Below are 19,262 nucleotides of genomic sequence, written 5' to 3'. Positions count from 1 at the left end.
AACCAATGAGTCACAGAAGAAATTACAAGGGAAGTTAGAAAATGCTTTGAGATAAATGAAAACAAAAACAACATACTAAAACTTAGATGCTGGCAAAGCAGTACTCAGAGGGTACTGTATGAATTTAGTACTCATGAATTTATACTTATATATTACATTAAAAAGAAGATCTCAAATCAGTAACCTAGCATTTCATCTTAAGAAACTAGAAAAAGAAGAGCAAATGAAAACATATTTATAAACTCCTTTATGTACAGCCCTGTGTTGGGTATAGACACAAGCTAGCAGAAGAAAGGAAAATTAAAGATTATAGCAGAGATAAAACAGAGAATAAAGAAACTACAGAGAGAATCAATGAGACCAAAAATTGGCTCCTTGAAAAGACCAACAAAATTGACAAACCTTTAGCTAGGTTGACTGGCCTAGAAAAGAAGATTCAGATTACTAAAATCAGAAATGAAAGTGAAGACATTACTACCAACCTTGCAGAAATAAGAGAGATTATAAGAGAACACTATGAGCAGTTGCATGCCAGTATCCCTGTGTGACTTCAGAATGTGAATGTGTGCCTGCAGAAACAATATACTCTCCAATCCCAACACAGTTTATACACCATCAAATAACCACATGGAAAAAAAAGAGATTTGAGTCTCAGAAATGGCTTTGAGCTCCCTGCCTGGTTTGTGTTTGGCTTACTTTTCTGGTGTCTAGGGATAGGTCAGTAGGAGGGTTAATGGAATCTTAAGTCATGCCAAATATAAAGATCATGAAGTCTATGTTTCTGTTGTCAGTGGGGTGGTACATCAGAAAGCTGACTGGGACAGCATCCATGAGAAAATATGTCAGCTCTTGATTCCACTGCGCACTTCTATGCCCTTCTACAATTCAGAGGAAGAACGGCAGCATGGCCTGCAGCAGCTGCAGCAGCGGCAGGTAGGGCCTACAGCACTTTCCAAGGTTAAGTCGTAGGTGCGGTGAAGCTGCCCAAGACAAGGGTTGAACTGTGTTGAGATCACTAAATTGTAACTTCACTGAGGGCAGAGACTTTGTTTTATATCTTTTTAAGTCCTCAGTACCATTCAGTCTGTTGTTTTCCACATTTACTAAATACTCACTGTATTAGTCTGCTAGTGCACAACCAAATACCACAAACTGGGTGGCTCAAACAGCATACATTTATTTCCTCACAGCTCTGGAGGCTGGGAAGTCCAAGATCAAGGGGTCAGCAGGTTTGGTTTCTTCTGAGGCCTCTCTTCCTGGCTTGCAGATGGCTGCCTTCCTGCGGTATCTTCACGTGGTCCTTTGTGTGCAAGCATCCCTGGTATCTCTTTGTGTGTCCAATTTCCTCTTTTTATAAAGGTACAAGTCAGATTAGATTAGGGCCTACCCTAATGGCCTCATTCTAACTTAATCACCTTTCTACAGGCCCTAGCTCCAATTATAATCACACTGTGACAGACTGCAGGTTAGGGCTTCAACACATGAATTTTGGCAGGGGACACAGTTGAGCCCATAACATCCACAGATGCCAAGAGCCTGGCCATGTAATAGGAGGGTTAAGAATGATGTATGGATATACTACTGAATAAATAAAGGAGGTTAGCAAAACTTGCCACTATTATGTATAATGTTGAGTATTACTGAGTATTGAGCATCTCAATCACTCTAAAAAATTAGCGCCTTATTATAAGCCATAAATCCCTAGACATAAGATCCATCCATTTTAGTGTTATGACACTTTGATAGTGGCCTTAGAATAATGCAGAGTTAAAATTTTTTGTGATGTTAGCTAAACAGGATAATTCTGGAAGGGAAAATGAGATGTTTCTCTCAAAATTAACTCAACTATGAAGGCAGAAAGTTTCCGATTATCCTGAGACATGCTAGCTTTGCTAAAGTAAAATTTTATTAGAACTATAAGAATAATACTCATTTATTCATCTGATAACTCTATATTGAATGTTCATCTATGCCAAGCACTGAACTAAGATAAAAAGACACATGTTCCTGGGCCTAAAGGAACTCATAGTCCAGAGTTTACCTTCTTATATCACTTATGTGGGGCTTCACATCCACTCTAATACAGGGAGGCTCACTATGTGCCCTTAACTGGGTCATTAGGTGTTGGCCTTATCCCCAGGGCCATCTACATCCACCTCTGCCTTTAACTTTAGACTGTCTCAGATAGTCTGTTTCTCTCTTCCACAGAAGTATTTGATTGAATTCTGCTACACCGTAGCCCAGAAATACCTCTTTGAAGGGAAACACGAAGATGCTGTACCAGCAGCTTTGCATTCCCTTCGCTTCCGCGTGAACCTGTACGGCCTGAGCTCTGTAGAGCTTGTGCCTGCTTACCTGCTGTTGGCTGAGGCCAGCCTTGGTGAGTGAAATCAACTTGAGATCCCTGGATCCCTTAAGTGGTGCTATGTTTGGGTCACACCAATGATCAAAGAGTCACCCTTGACAGTGGCACTAAGACACCTATTGTAGAAGGAGCAGGGTTGCTGTAAAAGTTTAGCACAAGGTAGGGAAGGAGATGTCACAGACTTTTGTCTACAACTGGCAGAAATCCACTCAAGCTGGCCTGCACATAAAGGAGGAACTTTGTGAGGGTACTGTAGTATCCTACGGGAGCTGAGGCTTCATGAGGGACTAGAATTGGAATGCTGTAAGGAACCAAGGCTGGTGTCTTTCATTCTCTCTCTTGGGCCTTGTCTCCTGTCTCTACTTCTCTCTGGGTGTCTGCTTTGCTATTTTCCCTCTCTGCAGACCAGATTTGTCTACCCTATGCTCACTGTAGAAGACAGCTACCCCAAAATGTCAGATGGCGTTTTTCAATTTACATGTTTTCTCGGTTCAAGGTAGGCAGTAGAAACTAATTAGCTTCTGATTTCCAATTACAAATTCGTAGAAGACAGAATTTTGTTGACATAGCTTGAGTGTGGGATCCACCTTTGTTGCCTGGGATCAGAGTCACATAGTTCAGAAATATAGGAACCTACCCCTATAGATGGGAGAGGCAATTCTGAGAGTATGGAGCAGACTTAGCAGACACCCTACGTGGTGGTTACTACAAAAGGAAAACTGGCATTTTGAGAGGAATTGATATTTTGAGCAATGCGGTGTTTTAGGCACTGTGCTACGACTTCATATATTTTAATAGCTACCGTTTAAAAAATGCTTCATACGTTTTAATAGCCACCATTTAAGAAAATACTTTTTTAAAAGTAAAACTGTTAAAATTAAGTACAGTATAAAGAACTTTTATCCCCTAAGTTCTCTGAGAGTAAGTTGCCTTCCTGGTTCCCTATCATTAGAATACTTCAGTGTCCCCTTAGTAAATGAGATAGATTGTATTGTGGTTAGGAAGGAAAATGTCTTTGTGGGAACCACACAAGGGGACCCTGTCATCTAAGAAGACCCTGTGCAAGTTTTTCAGATTTTCCCAATAACATCTTTATAGCAAAAGGATACAGTTCAGGATCACACTTTTCATTTTGTTGCCATGTGTTGGCAACAAAACTCTGGAATAGTTTCTTAACCTTTTATTGACTTTTATGACCTTGACACTTTTAAAAGTTACAGGCCAATTGTATAAAACATCTCTCAGTTTGGGTTTATCTGATATTTCCTAATAATGGGGCTCAGGTTATGGATTTTTGGCAAAAACAGTACAGAGGTGATGCTCTGTTCTCATCCCATTCTATAAATTGGCATGTTTTCATTTTTTTTCATTACTGATGATGTTCATTTTAATTACGTTATTAGGATGGTGTCTGCCAGGCTTCCTCCCTGTAATGTTACTCTTTCCCCCTTCTGTAATTAATAACCTTAATTTTCATCTCTTGGAGAGGTCCTTTGAAACTATATAAATATTCCATTCCTCATCAGATTTTCAGCATATTTATTTAGTTATTTATATCAGTATTGCCTCTTTATTCAGTGGGCTTAAATCCATTACTATCATTAATTTGATGCTCACACTGTCCCTGATTTGACCAGTGACAGCTCCCACTCAACCTGGCTTCTACATCTCCTAGATACAACCCCATTTGTTCTTTGCTCACTTTCCTGCTTTCTGGAACATACCTCTAAAGAGCCCTGATTTCTTTCAGTGGAAAGTGAAATTCAGAAGCCAAAAGCTGTGCACTAGATGTACTCATGCCATTGGGGTGTTACTGCTCCCAGGCCTTCTCAGTGGAGTTAGGGAGTAAGTTTAAATATAATAATGGGTGTATGTATACACACATTACATCTTTTATTTATTTCTATATGTATATATCTTTTTTTGGGGGGGGCGGGGACCGAGTCTCACTCTGTCACCCAGGCTAGAGTGCAGTGGCGCAATCTGAGCTCACTGCAGCCTCCCCCTCGCTGGTTCAAGCAGTTCTTCTGCCTCAGCCTCCCGAGTAGCTGGGACTACAGGTGCACACCACCACGCCTGGCTAATTTTTGTATTTGTAATAGAGATGGGTTTCATCATGTTGGCCAGGCTGATCTTGAACTCCTGGCCTCAAGTGATCCACCTGCCTCAGCTTCCCAAAGTGCTGGGATTACAGGTGTGAGCCACCGTGTCTGGCCTATATCTATATATCTACATCAATATCTGTATGACTACTAGTCTATACTGTTTGATCCAGATCTAATACAGCACCACAGGGTTCAATCTGATTTACTCCCATTCCGTAATTGCAACTCTCTTTGCTGACAGCTTTCACTTTCATTAGTTTATTTATATGTTAATCAGTTCCCCTGTATGAACAAATCCCTGCTCTCTAACTCCATCCTTTCCACCTTACAGATACCTTCTCCCCCTCCATGGCCTCTGACTCCCCATTCCAGGCTGCCTCTGCTGTGTGGATCCCTTCTCATTTGTGGGGGTTCTGACCCCCGATACCAGGCTGTTTGCCTGCAGGAATGCCCTGCTCACCCTGCTCAGGTCTGACACCCCATTCCAGACTGTCTTTCCTCCAAACTAATGAGAAAAGCACTGGACAAGAAAATACAGCCCAGGTTCTGTTTATCTCTGATACTGGCTAGCTATGGGATTCTGGAAAACTCACCCTAGCCCAAGTCTCATCATCTCTCATCTAGACCACTGCCTACTAACTGGTCTCCCCACATCTTCTCTGGCCTCCCTCCAATCTTGTTTGCATACAGAAATGTGACCCATCACTCCCTGAATAAAGATCATATTTCTAAAGCAACCCATGAGGCTGTGCTTGATCTAGCCCTTAGCAGGTTCTCCCACCTCAATTCTATCACCTTGTCTCTCTTGGATTCTTTTCTCCCTCCTTTCCGGTTACACTGACCAGCCTTCTCTCAGTTCCTCAGAAGCATGATGATTTCTTTGGTCGGAAAGGCTTTTCTGTAGCCACTCTCTCTGCTTCTCCTCCTCTTCCCTTCACCGAATTAACTCCTCATCATCTTTCAGGTTTCAGCTCAAGGGTGACTACCGCCTTGTCTAGAAGCTTTCCCAGGGCTCCAGACCAGGTTGGGTCTCCCTTTTTTTTTTTTTTTTAAAGACAGAGTCCCAGTCTGTTGTACAGGCTGGAGTACAATGGCCTGACTTGCTCACTATAACCTCTGCCTCCCAGGAGCAAGTGATTCTCCTGCCTCAGCCTCCCAAGTAGCTGGGACTACAGGCACACGCCACCATGCCCAGCTATTTTTTGTATTTTTAGTAGAGATAGGGTTTCACTATGTTGCCCAGGCTGGTCTTGAACTCCTGACTTCAAATGATCCACCCACCTCAGCCTCCCAAAGTGCTGGGATTACAGGTGTGACCCACCGCACCCAGCTGGGTCTCTTTTTTAATATACTCATTTAAAGACCTATTCCTTTCTTCTGAGCACTTACTCCATTAATAATTGTATTCATTGATGAGATTATTTAATTGTCTCCCTGCTCCAGTAGACTGTAAGCTCAGGGAGAACTGGATCTGTGTCTGTTCTTACTCATCACGGATGTCTTCATGCTCAGCCCAGTACTTAGCACAGAGAAGGTACTAAAAAAATAATTTCACAGTACCTGAAACCTAGTGAGCACTGTGTAAGTATGTGTTGAATCTGAGTTCTCTTAACAGGATTATTTTAAGGACGAAATGAGTGTAATGACCATGAAAGTGCTTTGAAGTCTGGAAAGTGCTGTCTAAATGGAAGATTTCACTGTAACTCCACAGCCATTGGTTTAAAACCTTGCTAACCTTTTTGGAAGTCTAAAGAAATCACTTTCCTGTGTACATGTTTCTTTCCCATCTTAGAGATTCCTTCAGACTGGAGTGGACAGGTAACAGATATTCAGCTTTATTTTTCCTTTTTAGTAAAACTTTGAAATTTTAATCAACTAGAAATGACATTTTCAGTAACACTTCAAGGAGGAGCCACCTACTCATCTTCTCCCACTGTTATCAGCGCTTTGGAAGCAGGAGAGCCTGGGTTCAAATATCAGCTCTTTGTTTACTGGCTGGGTGATCATAGGCATCAAGCTCTTCCTCACTCAGAGCTTTCACATATATCTCCTTCTGCCTGGGATGGTCTTTCCTTTCTCATACATGGCTGGCTTTTGATCATCCTTCAGGTGTCTGCTTAAACTGGCCAGGTATGGTGACTCACACCTGTAATTTCAGCACTTCGGGAGGTCAAAATGGGAGGATCTCTTGAGCCCAGGCATTCAAGATCAGCCTGGGCAACGTAGCAAGACCTCATCTCTAAAAAAAAAAAAGAAAAGAAATTAGGTGGGCATGGTAGCATGCACTTGTAGTAGTCCCAGCTATTTGGGAGGCTGAGGTGGGAGGATTGCTTGAGCCCAGGAGGTGGAGGCTGCAGTGAGCTAGGATTTTGGTTACTGTGTTCTGTTCATTTCCTTCACAGCACTCATGTTTTGTCTATTTATTGTATGCCTACTTCACTTGATTTTAAGCTTCTTGGAGTCAGGGATCATGTCTCAGTGTGCATTGAGCGTCACACATTGTGATAATCAATCAATTAGGTGAATATATGGTTGGTTGAATGAATGAATGAAGTTGCCTCCTCTTTGAATTCCTCATCTGATAATTATTTCACAGGGCTGTTGGCAGACTTAGACCACAGATGCAAAGGGACTAGCACAATGTCGGGCAAGTAACAGGTCTTCAATAAATGCAGATTCCCTTTTCTTCCCCTGGGCACCTCACAGCCACAGCCTTTGACTCAGCTGTGACCGCTGTATGCTGCATTCCTTCACTTTCATCACCAAGTCCTGCAAAATCTTCCCCCATAATATGTCCCAGATCTGCCATTAACCCAGTGTAAGCCTGTGGCCTCACCCTTCAGACAAGTACCACTGGTCTATAAGTGGCTGTCCTTTCTCAATTCCATGAACTATTAAAATCACCCTAAGGGATAGTATCACTTCCTTTATGTCTTCACCACCTCCACTTCACCCTATGCCTCTCCAGGCAGGCATTGTCCATAAGAGGCAGGCCTGAACTTACACACTCACTGGTCACAAGCTTAGTTCTGACTGTAATCTCATGGGCTAGTAGCAGTCCATTCTTCTCACCTTACTCTCTCTCTCTAGCCTCACAGTTTATTCTCCCAAGTATGCCTTTTCCTTTAGGACTGATGCTTGTTTAGCTGCTGGTTCAGCTGAGCCTTGGAGTCTTCCTTCTTTGGCATTGCCTCCTTGAGTGAGAACTGGATGTTGAAAATTTTAAATTTCCAATATCTGTCAATGCCCTGTACCCTTTTTTTCCCATCTAAACAATCTTAGTTAAGAGTCATTTGCTTCTTCAAATTTGAGAGGACTTCAGTCTAAACCTCATATTTTATAGACAAAGCCTAGAGGGAAGATGTGACTAGCCATGTTCACATGAGCCAGGATCAGGGACTAGGCCTCAAGCTCCTAATCTAGTAGTTTCCCATTTCAGTTTGCCCTTTGACCTTCCATCAGGTAAAGTTACTTGGTTCTCCTTGTAGACTGCTTCCTCTTCATCTCTTTTCCTTTTATTCAGTGATGTAGGGTTACAACTAGAATAAAAGCATGCTTACATATGAACTAGGCCTGACAGGAAGGACGCAGAGGAGAAGAGGGTTGGCTTATGAGGGGTTCGTGTCCTTATCTCCTGACCCTTCATTGGTGTGGTTTCTGCTGCAGCAGCTGTCACACCAATGCTTCACCCCCAGAGCACACCTCCTGCCCTGCAGCATGCTGACGTAGTGGCTTTCTATTCAGTTCCGACACATTTCCCTAGGAGCCAAGCAGGTAGGCAGGCCTCTGTATGTGTAAAGATGATAGGTAATAAACAAAAAGCTTTAAGTGTAAGAATATCTGAATATTAGCAATAAAGGTGGCTTTCCTTTCTCTTACCTTCCACATTACTTAGTAACCGTGTGTTGTCCATTCTACTTCCTGTCTCTTTTGGATTGCCTCCTACTTCGTTCACTGTCTTGTTTCAGGCTCTTAAGCGTGCTTGCCCAAACTGTTTCAGACATCTTCCAGTGAATCTTCTACCTTTATTCCTCCCTTCTGATCCCTCCTCCACATTGGTTCCAGAGGAACTTTCTAAATTTAAATCCGATTCTCTCGCCCTTTTTGAAAATCCTCTAGTTTTTATCCACATGCATCAAGTTCCTTGGCATAACTCACTAAGCCCTCCATGACTTGCCCCCTGCCTACCACCGTAGCCTCATTTTCTGCCACTCTGTCCTTCACAATTTGTGCTCCAGCATCACAGGCCAATACAGTTGGCCCTCCATATTTGCAGTTTCTGCATCTGCCCATTCAAGCAACCATGGATCAAAAATATTTTTAAAAATAACACAATGATTAAAAATGATACAAATAAAAACAATACATGATGTTACTTGTGGGCTTATAAACAAAAAAAGAAAAAATTTAAACTTAAAAAAGACAAATGATATAGTAGAACAACTATTTACATAGCATTTACATTGTATTAGGTATTATAAGTAATTTAGAGATGATTTAAAGTATGAGGAATGATGTGCATAGGTTATGTGCAAATACTGCACTACTTTATATTAGAGCCTTGAGCATCCTTATATTTAGGTATCTGATGGGGGTTCTGGAACCAAATCCCTGCAGCTATGACTCTGTGTAGTTCTATGAACATAACATATTATTTCATATTTCTGTGACATTGCACATGCTGTTACTTCTGCCTGGGATGCTCTCCCTGCCTTATCTACCTGGAAAACTTCTTTTCATCCTCAAAACCCAGCTCAGACTCTGCTGCAGTGTCACTCTCATCTCATCTGTAGAATTAAACATTTCCTATCCTCTGACACTTCCAAAGCTTGTGTTTCTACTGCAATTATACTATATTGTAAATATATTTGTTTTCATGTTGCACATTGAATTCCCATCACTCAACACAAGGCCTGGCACATAAAGGGTATTAAATATGCATATATATATTTCACAATTGAGATATAATTCACATATCATAAAATTCACTCTTTTAAAGAACAATTCAGGCCAGACGCAGTGTCTCACACCTATGTTCCCAGCACTTTGGGAGGTCAAGGCAGGTGGATCACCTGATGTCAGGGGTTTGAGACCAGCCTGGCAAACATGGTGAAACCCTGTCTCTACTAAAAATACAAAAATTAGCCCGGCGTGGTGGCGCATGCCTGCAGTCCCAGCTACTTGGGAGGCTGAGGCATAAGAATCACTTGAACCCTAGAGGCAGAGGTTGTAGTGAGCCGAGATCGTGCCACTACACTCCGGTCTGGGTAACAAAGTGAGACTCTGTCAATAAATAAATAAATAAATAAATAGACAATCCAGTGGTTTTAGCACATTCTGTAGGTTGTGCAACAGTCACCATGATCTAATTCCACAACATTTTCATCACTCCTGAAAGAAAGCCTGCAATTGTCAGCAGTTACTCCCTCTTAGTGCCTCCCTTGCATTGGACCCCCTGTGGTTGCTTGGCCACCACTAGTCTACTTTCCGTCTCTATGGATTTGCCTGTTCTGGACATTTCATATAAATGGAATCACATAATATGTGGCCTTTGGTGTCTGGTTTCTTTCACTTAGTGTAGTGTTTTCAAAGTTCACCCACATTATAGCAGGCATCACTACTTCATTCCTTCTTATGACTAATATTCCACTCATGGAGATGGAGATGGAGATGGAGAATGCCTCCTTTTGTTCATCCACTCATCAGCTGATGGACATTTACATTGTTTCTGGGTTTTTTTTGACTCTTCCAAATAAGCTGCTATGAACATTCCTGTGAGAGTTTTTGTGTGTCAATAAATACTTGAGTCAATGAATACATGAGTGAATGGGTAATGACTCATATTTCCTCTTGTGTTCTTTGACCCGGATATGAATTATAACCTTCTTTTCTGCTTTTGGGCAGGTCTGGGCCGAATCGTTCAGGCTGAAGAATATCTATTCCAAGCCCAGTGGACAGTCCTCAAATCAACTGACTGTAGTAATGCCACCCACTCTTTACTGCATCGGAACCTGGGACTTCTCTATATAGCTAAGAAAAACTATGAAGAAGCCCGTTATCATCTGGCCAATGATGTAAACAAGCTAAGTTATAACACCTGGATATTTCCAAAATCTAAATTATAACACCTGTGTATTTCCAAAGTCTGTTTTATTTTTTTTTAAACTGTGCATTTCTCTAAAACTTTCTGTTTACAACTGATTATTCGGTGGGATGTTAGCCATAACACAATTCTAATAACCTGAGATCAAGCATTTCTACTTCCTAGCTATTCAACCTTGGCCAGGTCACATATTCCTGAAGTTTCAGTTGCCCTGAAGAGTAAAGGGAGGCAAAACAGCACACTCGTTAAGAGAAGGGCTTTGCTGGCCGGGCATGGTGGCTCACGCCTATAATCCCAGCACTTTGGGAGGCCAAGGTGGGCAGATCACCAGAGGTCAGGAGTTTGAGATCAGCCTGACTAACATGGTGAAACCCCGTCTCTGCTAAATAAGCAAAATTCGCTGGGTGTGGAGGCATGTGCCTGTAATTCCAGCTACTCTGGAGGCTGAGGCAGGAGAATTGCTTGAACCTGGGAGGCAAAAGTTGCAGTGAGCCGGGATTGCACTCAGTCTCCAAAAAAAAAAAAAAAACAACAAAAATTAGCCAGGTGTGGTGGTGTGTGCCTGTAGTCCCTGCTGCTCAGGAGGCTGAGGTGGTATGTGCCTGTAGTCCCAGCTGCTCGGGAGGCTGAGGCAGAAGAATCGCTTGAACCTGGGAGACGAGGTTGCGTTGAGCCAAGATCACACCACTGCACTCCAACCTGGGCAACAGAGGGAGACTCTGTCTTAAAAAAAAAAAAAAAAAAGAATTAGCACAACCTCAGATTCCGTAGCCTAGCTTTTTAAACACACACACACACACACACCCCTTTATTGATATATACCATAAAATTCACCCATTTTAAGTGTACAATTAAATTATTTTTAGCAAATTTACAGAGTAGTGCAACCATCAGCGCAATCAAGTTTCAGAACATTTCCATTACCCCAAAGAGATCCCATGTATCCATTTGCAGTCATTTCCCATTCCTGCTCTAGCCCCAGGCAACCACTTCCTGGTTCTACAGATTTGCCTTCTCAGGACAGTTCGAACAGACAGAATCATGAGTGGTCCTTTGCCTCTGACCTCTCTCACCTAGCATGATTATTTTGAGATTCATCCATGTCGTTGCATGTATCAATAGTTCATTCCTCTTATTGCTGATTAGCATTCCATTCCTAAATATACCACAGTTTGTCTGTCCATTCATCAGTTGATGGATGTTTTGGTTGTTTCTATGTTTTGTGTATTTTAAATAATGCTGATATAAACATTTATGTACAAGTCTGTGTGGACATTCGTTTCCATTTCCCTTGGGTAGGTACTTAGAAGAGGAATTGCTGGGTCATGTAGTAACTCTATGTTTAATTTTTTCAGGAACTACCAAACTGTTTCCACAGAGGCTGCACCCTTTTACATTCCCACTGGCAATGTGTGAGGGTTTCATTTTCTCCATATCCTTCCCAACACTTTTTATTTTCTGCATTTGATTCTAGCCATCCTAGATGCAGTGATATCTCATTATGGCTTTGTTTTGCATCTACCTAATTACTAACTATGTTAGCATCTATTCATGTGCTTATTTTTCATCTGAATATCTTTTTGGAGAAATGTCAATTCAGATCTTTTGCCCATTTTTAAATTGGAATGTTGTTACAGTGTTTTATATGTATTCTAGATACAAGTCCTTTATCAGATATATGATTTGCAAAAAGAACTCAAGCACTCTCCTTCTTCCTCCTGCTGTAGATTTATTTTGCCAGTTGTGCATTTGGAACAGAGGACATTAGGACTTCAGGAGGCTACTTCCACCTGGCTAATATATTCTATGACCTTAAAAAGTTGGACCTGGCAGACACATTGTACACCAAGGTGAGCTGGGGAATGTGGGAGTTGAGCCTTCACTCTTAGGCTTGGTGTCTTACAACTTGTATTAGACTATTCACGAAAAACATACCATTCATGAGAAAGAGAGGCACAGAGAGATGAAGTGGCTTGCCCAAGATTATATAGCCTGATACATGATATACTCCATTTTCTTTCTTCCCGTGTCCGCACTACCAAAATAGACTAACCCTTAACATCCATAGGGTGATTAATGAATAATGAAGGATAGGTCAGTAAGAGCCAAACCCTTCAAATAGACTGTTATATGCTGTGTCATACCCATAGCAGCAAGCTAATGTGGGTATATTGAAGTGTGCAATAGAGAAGAAGAGGTTTCCAAGGGAAATCTATTGCTACAAGATCCTGTCAAGGGATCCAAGAACATGAGAAATTTCCGTATTTACATAGAAAAGATTTCATACTGTTTCGAATATATTAAAATGTCATTTGTATCCATATAGTAACACCTCGCTTAGCAGGCAATCATTTGTGTAATAAATGTGTAATACAAACTTTCTGCTGATTGTTGATTCATGTTTTAGACCTGCTTCTGAAAAAGAGGCATTTTGCTGTAGCTTAAAAGCTTTAGAATCAGATAGACCAGGGATTAAATTCTGGCTATGCCACTTAACAGTTCTTACCAGAAGTCATGTGTGATCTGAACTTCTCTGAGCCTCAGTTTATTTACATGTAAAATGGGAAGAATAATAATAAGAATATTACATTGGGATGTTATGAGGATGTGAAGGTTTCGTGTTGTATGTGCTGCACAAAAGATAAGACCCCACTAGGGCTACCCCAAGATGAGCTGCCACAGGCCGTTTGCATCACTTGTCACACTTACCTTGGTCAGGCCTGTTTGGGCTCCTAGGGCTCCCTCTGCCTCGAGGTACAGTATGAGAGAGAACCTCCAGGTTGTCCAGAAGCCGGGCCAAATGCGCTATTCTCCTCACCTGCCTGGTCCGAAGGCTGAGATCTGGCCTGCTTTTTGTATTACCTTCTCTTTTCCCAACAGGTCTCTGAGATCTGGCATGCATATTTGAACAATCACTATCAAGTCCTCTCACAGGCTCACACCCAACAAGTGGATTTACTGGGCAAACTATTTGAGAATGACACTGGCTTGGGTAAGTGGCAGTTTTCCCTGAAGGCAGAGCAGTGACTTCATCTCACCCAATACACAGACCTCGTCCCTAAGAGGGAAAGCAGCTGTCCCTGTCATGAAGCACACCATTGCCACCTTCCCTATGTTGCTGATGGAGAAAACTGAGACACGGGGATCAAAGATATTTTACCAGTGTTGGGAAGAATTCAGATCCCTATCATCACACATAGCCATTCGGGGGTTACTAAGGGACAGATTTAGAGGAAAAAAAGACCCCATCAAAACCCCCTGTGACTTCTGCAGAGCATCCATTTCTTATGTTATCCCTCCAGGGCAGCAGTCCCAATCTTTCTGGCACCAGGGACCCGTTTCATGGAAGACAAGTTTTCCATGGACTGGGGGGTAGGGGAGGAATGGTTTCAGGAGAATTCAAGTGCATTACATTTATTGTGCACTATGTTTTTATTATTATTAATGTATTGTAATATATAATGAAATAATTATACCTTGCATCATAATGTAGAATCAGTGGGAGCCCTGAGCTCGTTTTCCTACAACTAGATGGTCCCATCTGGGAGTGATGGGTGACAGTGACAGATCATCAGGCATTAGATTATCATAAGGAGTGCACGACCTAGATCCTTTGCATGCACAGTTCACACTAGGGTTCGCGCTCCTGAGAGAATCTGATGCTGCCGCTGAACTGACAGGAGGTGGAGCTCAGGTGGTAATGCAAGCAATGGGGAGTGGCTGTAAATACAGATGAAGCTTTGCTCACCCCCACCACCCCTGCTCACCTCCTGCTGTGCAGCCCGATTCCTAACAGGCCACAAAACAGTACTGGTCCATGGCCTGGGGATTGGGGACTCTTGCTCCAGGACACGTAAGCCAAAGTAGACTCTACACAGAAGTTGCATTGCTGATTTCTTCTGGTGCCTTAGCTTCATGCTTTACTGAACAGTGAGCTGCTCAGTGGCAGGGCCCAACTGGATTAGACTGTATTCCCCAGCGCAGCAAGGGGCTAAGTGTTGAATAGTACCATACAGCATCATGCCGTCAGAGACAAAAGACACAGAAGATCCAGTTTCTGCTCAAAAGAGACATACAGTGCAGTTAGAATCTATAGGCAGTAACAAAAGAACATTCCTGTGAGTACAAATTATATTACAAGATGAGTCCCAGAATGAAGAGGTGAGGACAGCTGGGTGGTGTTGAAGAAGGAAGACTCTTTGGAGGAGAGGTTTTGAGCTAAAGTTTAAAAAATTAATAACTGTATTGAATTTTCTCGAATTATGTAAATAGTTCATGTTACAGCTGAAAACTTGGAAATCATAGATATCCAAAGATAGCCAACCTTAACATGATGGTGTATATCCTTTTCATCTTTTTCTCTAAGCTTAGTACTTGTATAAGTGCTTTTAAGTGCATGTAGTAACTTCTCAGTAAATGATGACTAAAGTAGGACCAAAAACTACTGGGGAAAATAGTAAACAGACTCTCAGAGGGAAGCATGAAGGTTGTTGCTTATGCATCTTTGGCCTAGACGAGAAGAGTTAAGCTGCTACAGCTGCAAGAAGTTCCTTCCCCCAGTTCTTTCCTCTCAGCTGTAGAGTGGAAGCTAAATTGGACCCAAGGAATCTGCCTGTGACAAATTCTCTGTGTTTGCAAGCCCAAGAGATCTAGAGTTCAGGACTCCGAAAGAGAGAAACCTTAGCAACTTTGGGACCTGTGGGATGTTATTAGGCTACTCTGATGATGACATGCTAAGCAAAGCTGGAAAGTGGACTGAAACTCCTGCTTCCACACACGTGGAGGGAGTCCTCTAGGTAAAAAACTTGCTGTAGTTGGTGCTATTTCCACCAGTGCCCCTGGGAAGGCTTCAGCAGACCAGGCCCTTTAACAGCTGAGTGTTTTTGATGAGGGCAGACTCAGTTGCCAAGAGCCTGTTTTTTCTTTCTTCCGCTTCCAACGCAGATGAAGCCCAAGAAGCAGAAGCCATTCGCATCCTGACTTCAATCTTGAACATTCGAGAATCTACATCTGACAAAGCCCCTCAAAAAACTATCTTTGTTCTGAAGATCCTGGTCATGCTTTACTACCTGATGATGAATTCTTCAAAGGCAAGTTTCCCTAAAAAAGCAACACGTCTAAAATGAAGGTAGAAATTCATCTAGTTGAACTCATTTGTGTTTTGCCCAATTCCAATAGCTTTTGCCCTCAGGGCAAGCCCTCACTCCAAGGACGTTCAGATGCTCACGTTTCTCCTGTGTTGAGTCCAGCCTGCATAACGGAAGCTGGATTGTCTTCTTCCCCCGAGGGTTCCCGGGCTTGCATAGACAAAGAGAGTCTGGGGCAGTGCTGGGAAGCCTGCAGGGCAGGAGGGCTCTGGGGAGGCTTGGAGGGATGAAGTAGCAGCTCTAACTCCACTCGGTTACTGAGTTCCCCGTTGCTACGGGGATTCAGACAGAAATGCATTGCCATGAAATGATTCAAAAAGTAACTGTTTTTGAGTACTTTTACATACTAGTTGTTGGCCTAAACCCTTTACTTAATTATCATATTAATGCTTACACCAACATTGGTAAGGTAGGTATTTTATTATCTCTACTTTACAAACAAGGAAACTGAGGCACTGAGAGGGTCAATTCTTTGCCCAATGTCTTAAAGACAGTAAGTGGCGTATCTCAGGTTTATTGACTTATTGTTTGATTATCTCATTCATTCAAACATTTATTGAAAACCTACCATTTGCAAAGCACTATTCTTGGGACTGGGGATACAGTGGTGATCCATACGTTTCTTATCTCCATGGCACTGGTGTTTTTTGGAGGAGTGGAAATAAACATATGTATGTCTAATATAATTTCAGATAGTAGGAACTGCTATAAAGAAAACTAGGCCAGGCACAGTGTCTCATGCCTGTAATCCCAGTACTTCTGGAGGCCAAGCCAGGATGATTGCTTATGTCCAGAAGTTCAAGACCAGCCTGGGCAACACAGTGAGACTCACTCTCTACTAAAAATTAAAAAAAAAAAAAATCAGCCGGGCATAGAGGTGTGCACCTGTAGTCCCAGCTACCTGGGAGGCTGAGATGAGAGAATTACTTGAGCCCAGGAGATTGAGGCTGCAGTGAGCCGTGCTTGTGCCACTGCACTCCAGCCTGGGTGACAGAGCAGGATCCTGTCTCAAAAAAAAAAAAAAAAAAAAAAAAAAAAAATTAGAAGAAGAAAAAGCAGTAGGCAGGGGAGAGAGAGGAAGCTGGTTGGAGGGAGGCCTTTTTGTGTGGGTGACATGAGAAAATTTAAGACTCCTTTCCTCCCTCCTCCCTGTCTTTTGTTTCTTCAGCTAACTTTTACTAAGCACCTGCAGTATACCAGGCCTGGAGGAGCTCACAGGTTATAATAGAGTGTGAGAGCGAAGCCCAGAGCACTGCAGGAGCACAGAGGAAAGGCACTAACCCTCTCTGGGATAGGAGTAGGAATGGGTGAGGAATAGGAAAATACTTCCACTGAACTTTCAAATTTACATTGGACAAAACCTCTTTTCTACAGTGCAATGTCCAGTTTTCCACTGTATACTCAAGGAAGTCATGACCCCAGGGTGTGTTAGATCTACAAGAGGCCTTAGACAAAAGGCACACATCTATCTATCCATCAAGACTGGCACCTCACTTCCTTCAAGCCGTCACTTTACTCAGCTGTTTTCTTTTCAGTGAAGCGTTCCCTGCTCTCCCTGTCTAAAACTGCAACCCCCCACTACTACCTCTAATGCTTCCTATCCCCTTTTTTCATGCTTTATTTTTTTCCTTAGCATTTATCCCTATTTAAGAGACTATCGTGTTTTACTTAATTGTCTTCTTTATTATCTTTCTCCTCTGTTTCACTGTAAGTTCCATGAGAATAGGAATTTCTGCCTATACTCACAGGACCTGGAACATAGCAACCATTCAATAACTATTTATAGGAAGGAAGGAAGGAAGAAAGAAGAGCTTCTTACCAAGTCAAAACTCTGGGCCACATGGCCCCCAGGACCACCCCAGGGTGGTAATTTACTTGTGGCACCTGTCACCTCTATGCCTTCCAGTGATGGCCTCTAGGGCCTGATTAAAGTCCTACAAAGATCTCACTTTGTTAAGAAGGTATACTTAGTTTGTGCTTAGTTTGTCAAGTCAGGTTGGGATTTTTTTCTGGTGCCCTGCTGCCCCGCCCAGTGCACATGTGGCTAGCTGTAAGGGCCCAGTGTGTTTACAGGTTTATCAACAAGAGCTCAGTGGGTGGTGTGAAAAGGTGATGAGTTCTCTCTCATGTTTCTGGAGTTGAGCACAGATGGGGCTTCCCAGTGTTATAGATGGGGCTTCCCAGTGTTATGCTTTCCTGTGATGACTTCCTTTTGTCACTACAATTCTATTTCAGGCACAGGAATATGGCATGAGGGCCCTCAGTCTAGCCAAAGAACAACAGCTTGATGTCCATGAGCAAAGCGCCATTCAAGAGTTATTAAGTCTCATTTCAACTGAAGACCGTCGCATTACTTAGCGACCCATGAGCTCTGCATCAAGGGTTATTCCAGGAGCTACGGAACGTCTAATATATTCCAGCCCTGCACAACTGCTTTGAGGTACTGTAGACGGCTGAAGTTTCCACCCTCTTCCCCTGGGATTACACACATAGCTTGTATTTTTTTCTTACACAGCATATTGTGGGAATATAAAGCTTTAGGCACAGAAATCAGTAAAAACTGTGTTTGTCATGACTTTTGTACTTGATTTATCATGACTTTGTATGAATAATATGTAGTCAGATCACTAATATGGTATTTGTAATTAAACTACAAATAGTTTGTCATTTTCCCAGAAGTCTCCCAATGATGCATGTCTCATACACTTTTGCTAAAGGAGGGGTAAATGAGGGGGTAGGGAATAAAGCTATATTGGAGCAAAGTTTCTCTATTCTTAGTTCTATGCTGGAATTAATTTAGTGTTAATCTGAGGTAGATTGTGATAAAGTACCCATTATAATTCCTAGAGCAATCACTAAGAAAATAACTCTAAAAATAGTTAAAAATAACAAAGGGATTACTATGGTATGCTAGAAAATATCCACTTAAAGAAAAGAAGGTGGGATAGATGAACAAAAAGGACATGAGACACATGGAAAGCAAATAGCAAAATGCAGGCATAAGTTACACATAAGGTCTTTCTGTGCCAGAGGAGGCCCCTGGGCCTGTGAAGGAGCTTCAATATAGATTGACTGAGACGTCATTCCAGGGTGGTATCTTTCTTATCTCAGACAATAATTGGAAGCAGACATGGGCCATCTATACAGTCTAGGGGAGAGGCACTCTGAAAGATCCCCTGTGATGGAGAGGACAGAGGGTGAGCGTAGGACTCAGACATGCCTGAGCTCAAATTCCAGCCCTCTCACATCATTGCTTTGTGACCTTGATCTCCCCATAGCCTCATCCATTACTATTGTAAAATGGCCCAGATGTGGCCACAGCTGTATCAGCTCGTCCCATCTTGATGACTCTGGTAATTTAGCATATCCTTTTTTTTCTCCCTTAGTTCCTTTCCAGACTTGCCAAGCAGCATTTTGCTTCGTGAGTAGATCTGCACCCAGGGAGAAGATATGCAGGTCAAGAACCTGTCAGAGAGTTTTATGTTCCTCACTGTAAATTAATTCACTGAGACACATATAATAAAAATAAGTCAGATGGGTCA

General features: G+C 42.3%; 1 protein-coding gene across 5 annotated transcripts in view; it reads left to right on the top strand.

Annotated features, from left to right (window-relative positions):
* The window catches only part of ZMYND12 (zinc finger MYND-type containing 12), a 24,690-nt gene extending 5,428 nt beyond the window's left edge, over window positions 1-19,262 (top strand). For 2 of the 5 annotated variants that reach the window (XM_009206323.3, XM_009206334.3), the window contains 8 exons: window positions 792-933; window positions 1,191-1,321; window positions 2,209-2,380; window positions 10,375-10,544; window positions 12,301-12,423; window positions 13,454-13,565; window positions 15,518-15,663; window positions 17,956-18,485. In XM_009206323.3, the coding sequence (XP_009204587.1) occupies window positions 840-933; window positions 1,191-1,321; window positions 2,209-2,380; window positions 10,375-10,544; window positions 12,301-12,423; window positions 13,454-13,565; window positions 15,518-15,663; window positions 17,956-18,078 (1,071 nt within the window). In that variant the 5' untranslated portion in view covers window positions 792-839 and the 3' untranslated portion in view covers window positions 18,079-18,485. Of the gene's footprint in view, window positions 1-791; window positions 934-1,190; window positions 1,322-2,208; window positions 2,381-10,374; window positions 10,545-12,300; window positions 12,424-13,453; window positions 13,566-15,517; window positions 15,664-17,955; window positions 18,486-19,106 lie in introns of those variants that run through there. The other 3 variants (XM_003891688.3, XM_021940167.2, XR_001904233.2) reach the window with 2 other exon arrangements.

The sequence above is a fragment of the Papio anubis genome, chromosome 1, assembly GCF_008728515.1.
Source record: "Papio anubis isolate 15944 chromosome 1, Panubis1.0, whole genome shotgun sequence".
Lineage (NCBI taxonomy): Eukaryota > Metazoa > Chordata > Mammalia > Primates > Cercopithecidae > Papio > Papio anubis.
This window is presented reverse-complemented; position numbering and strand designations above follow the sequence as displayed.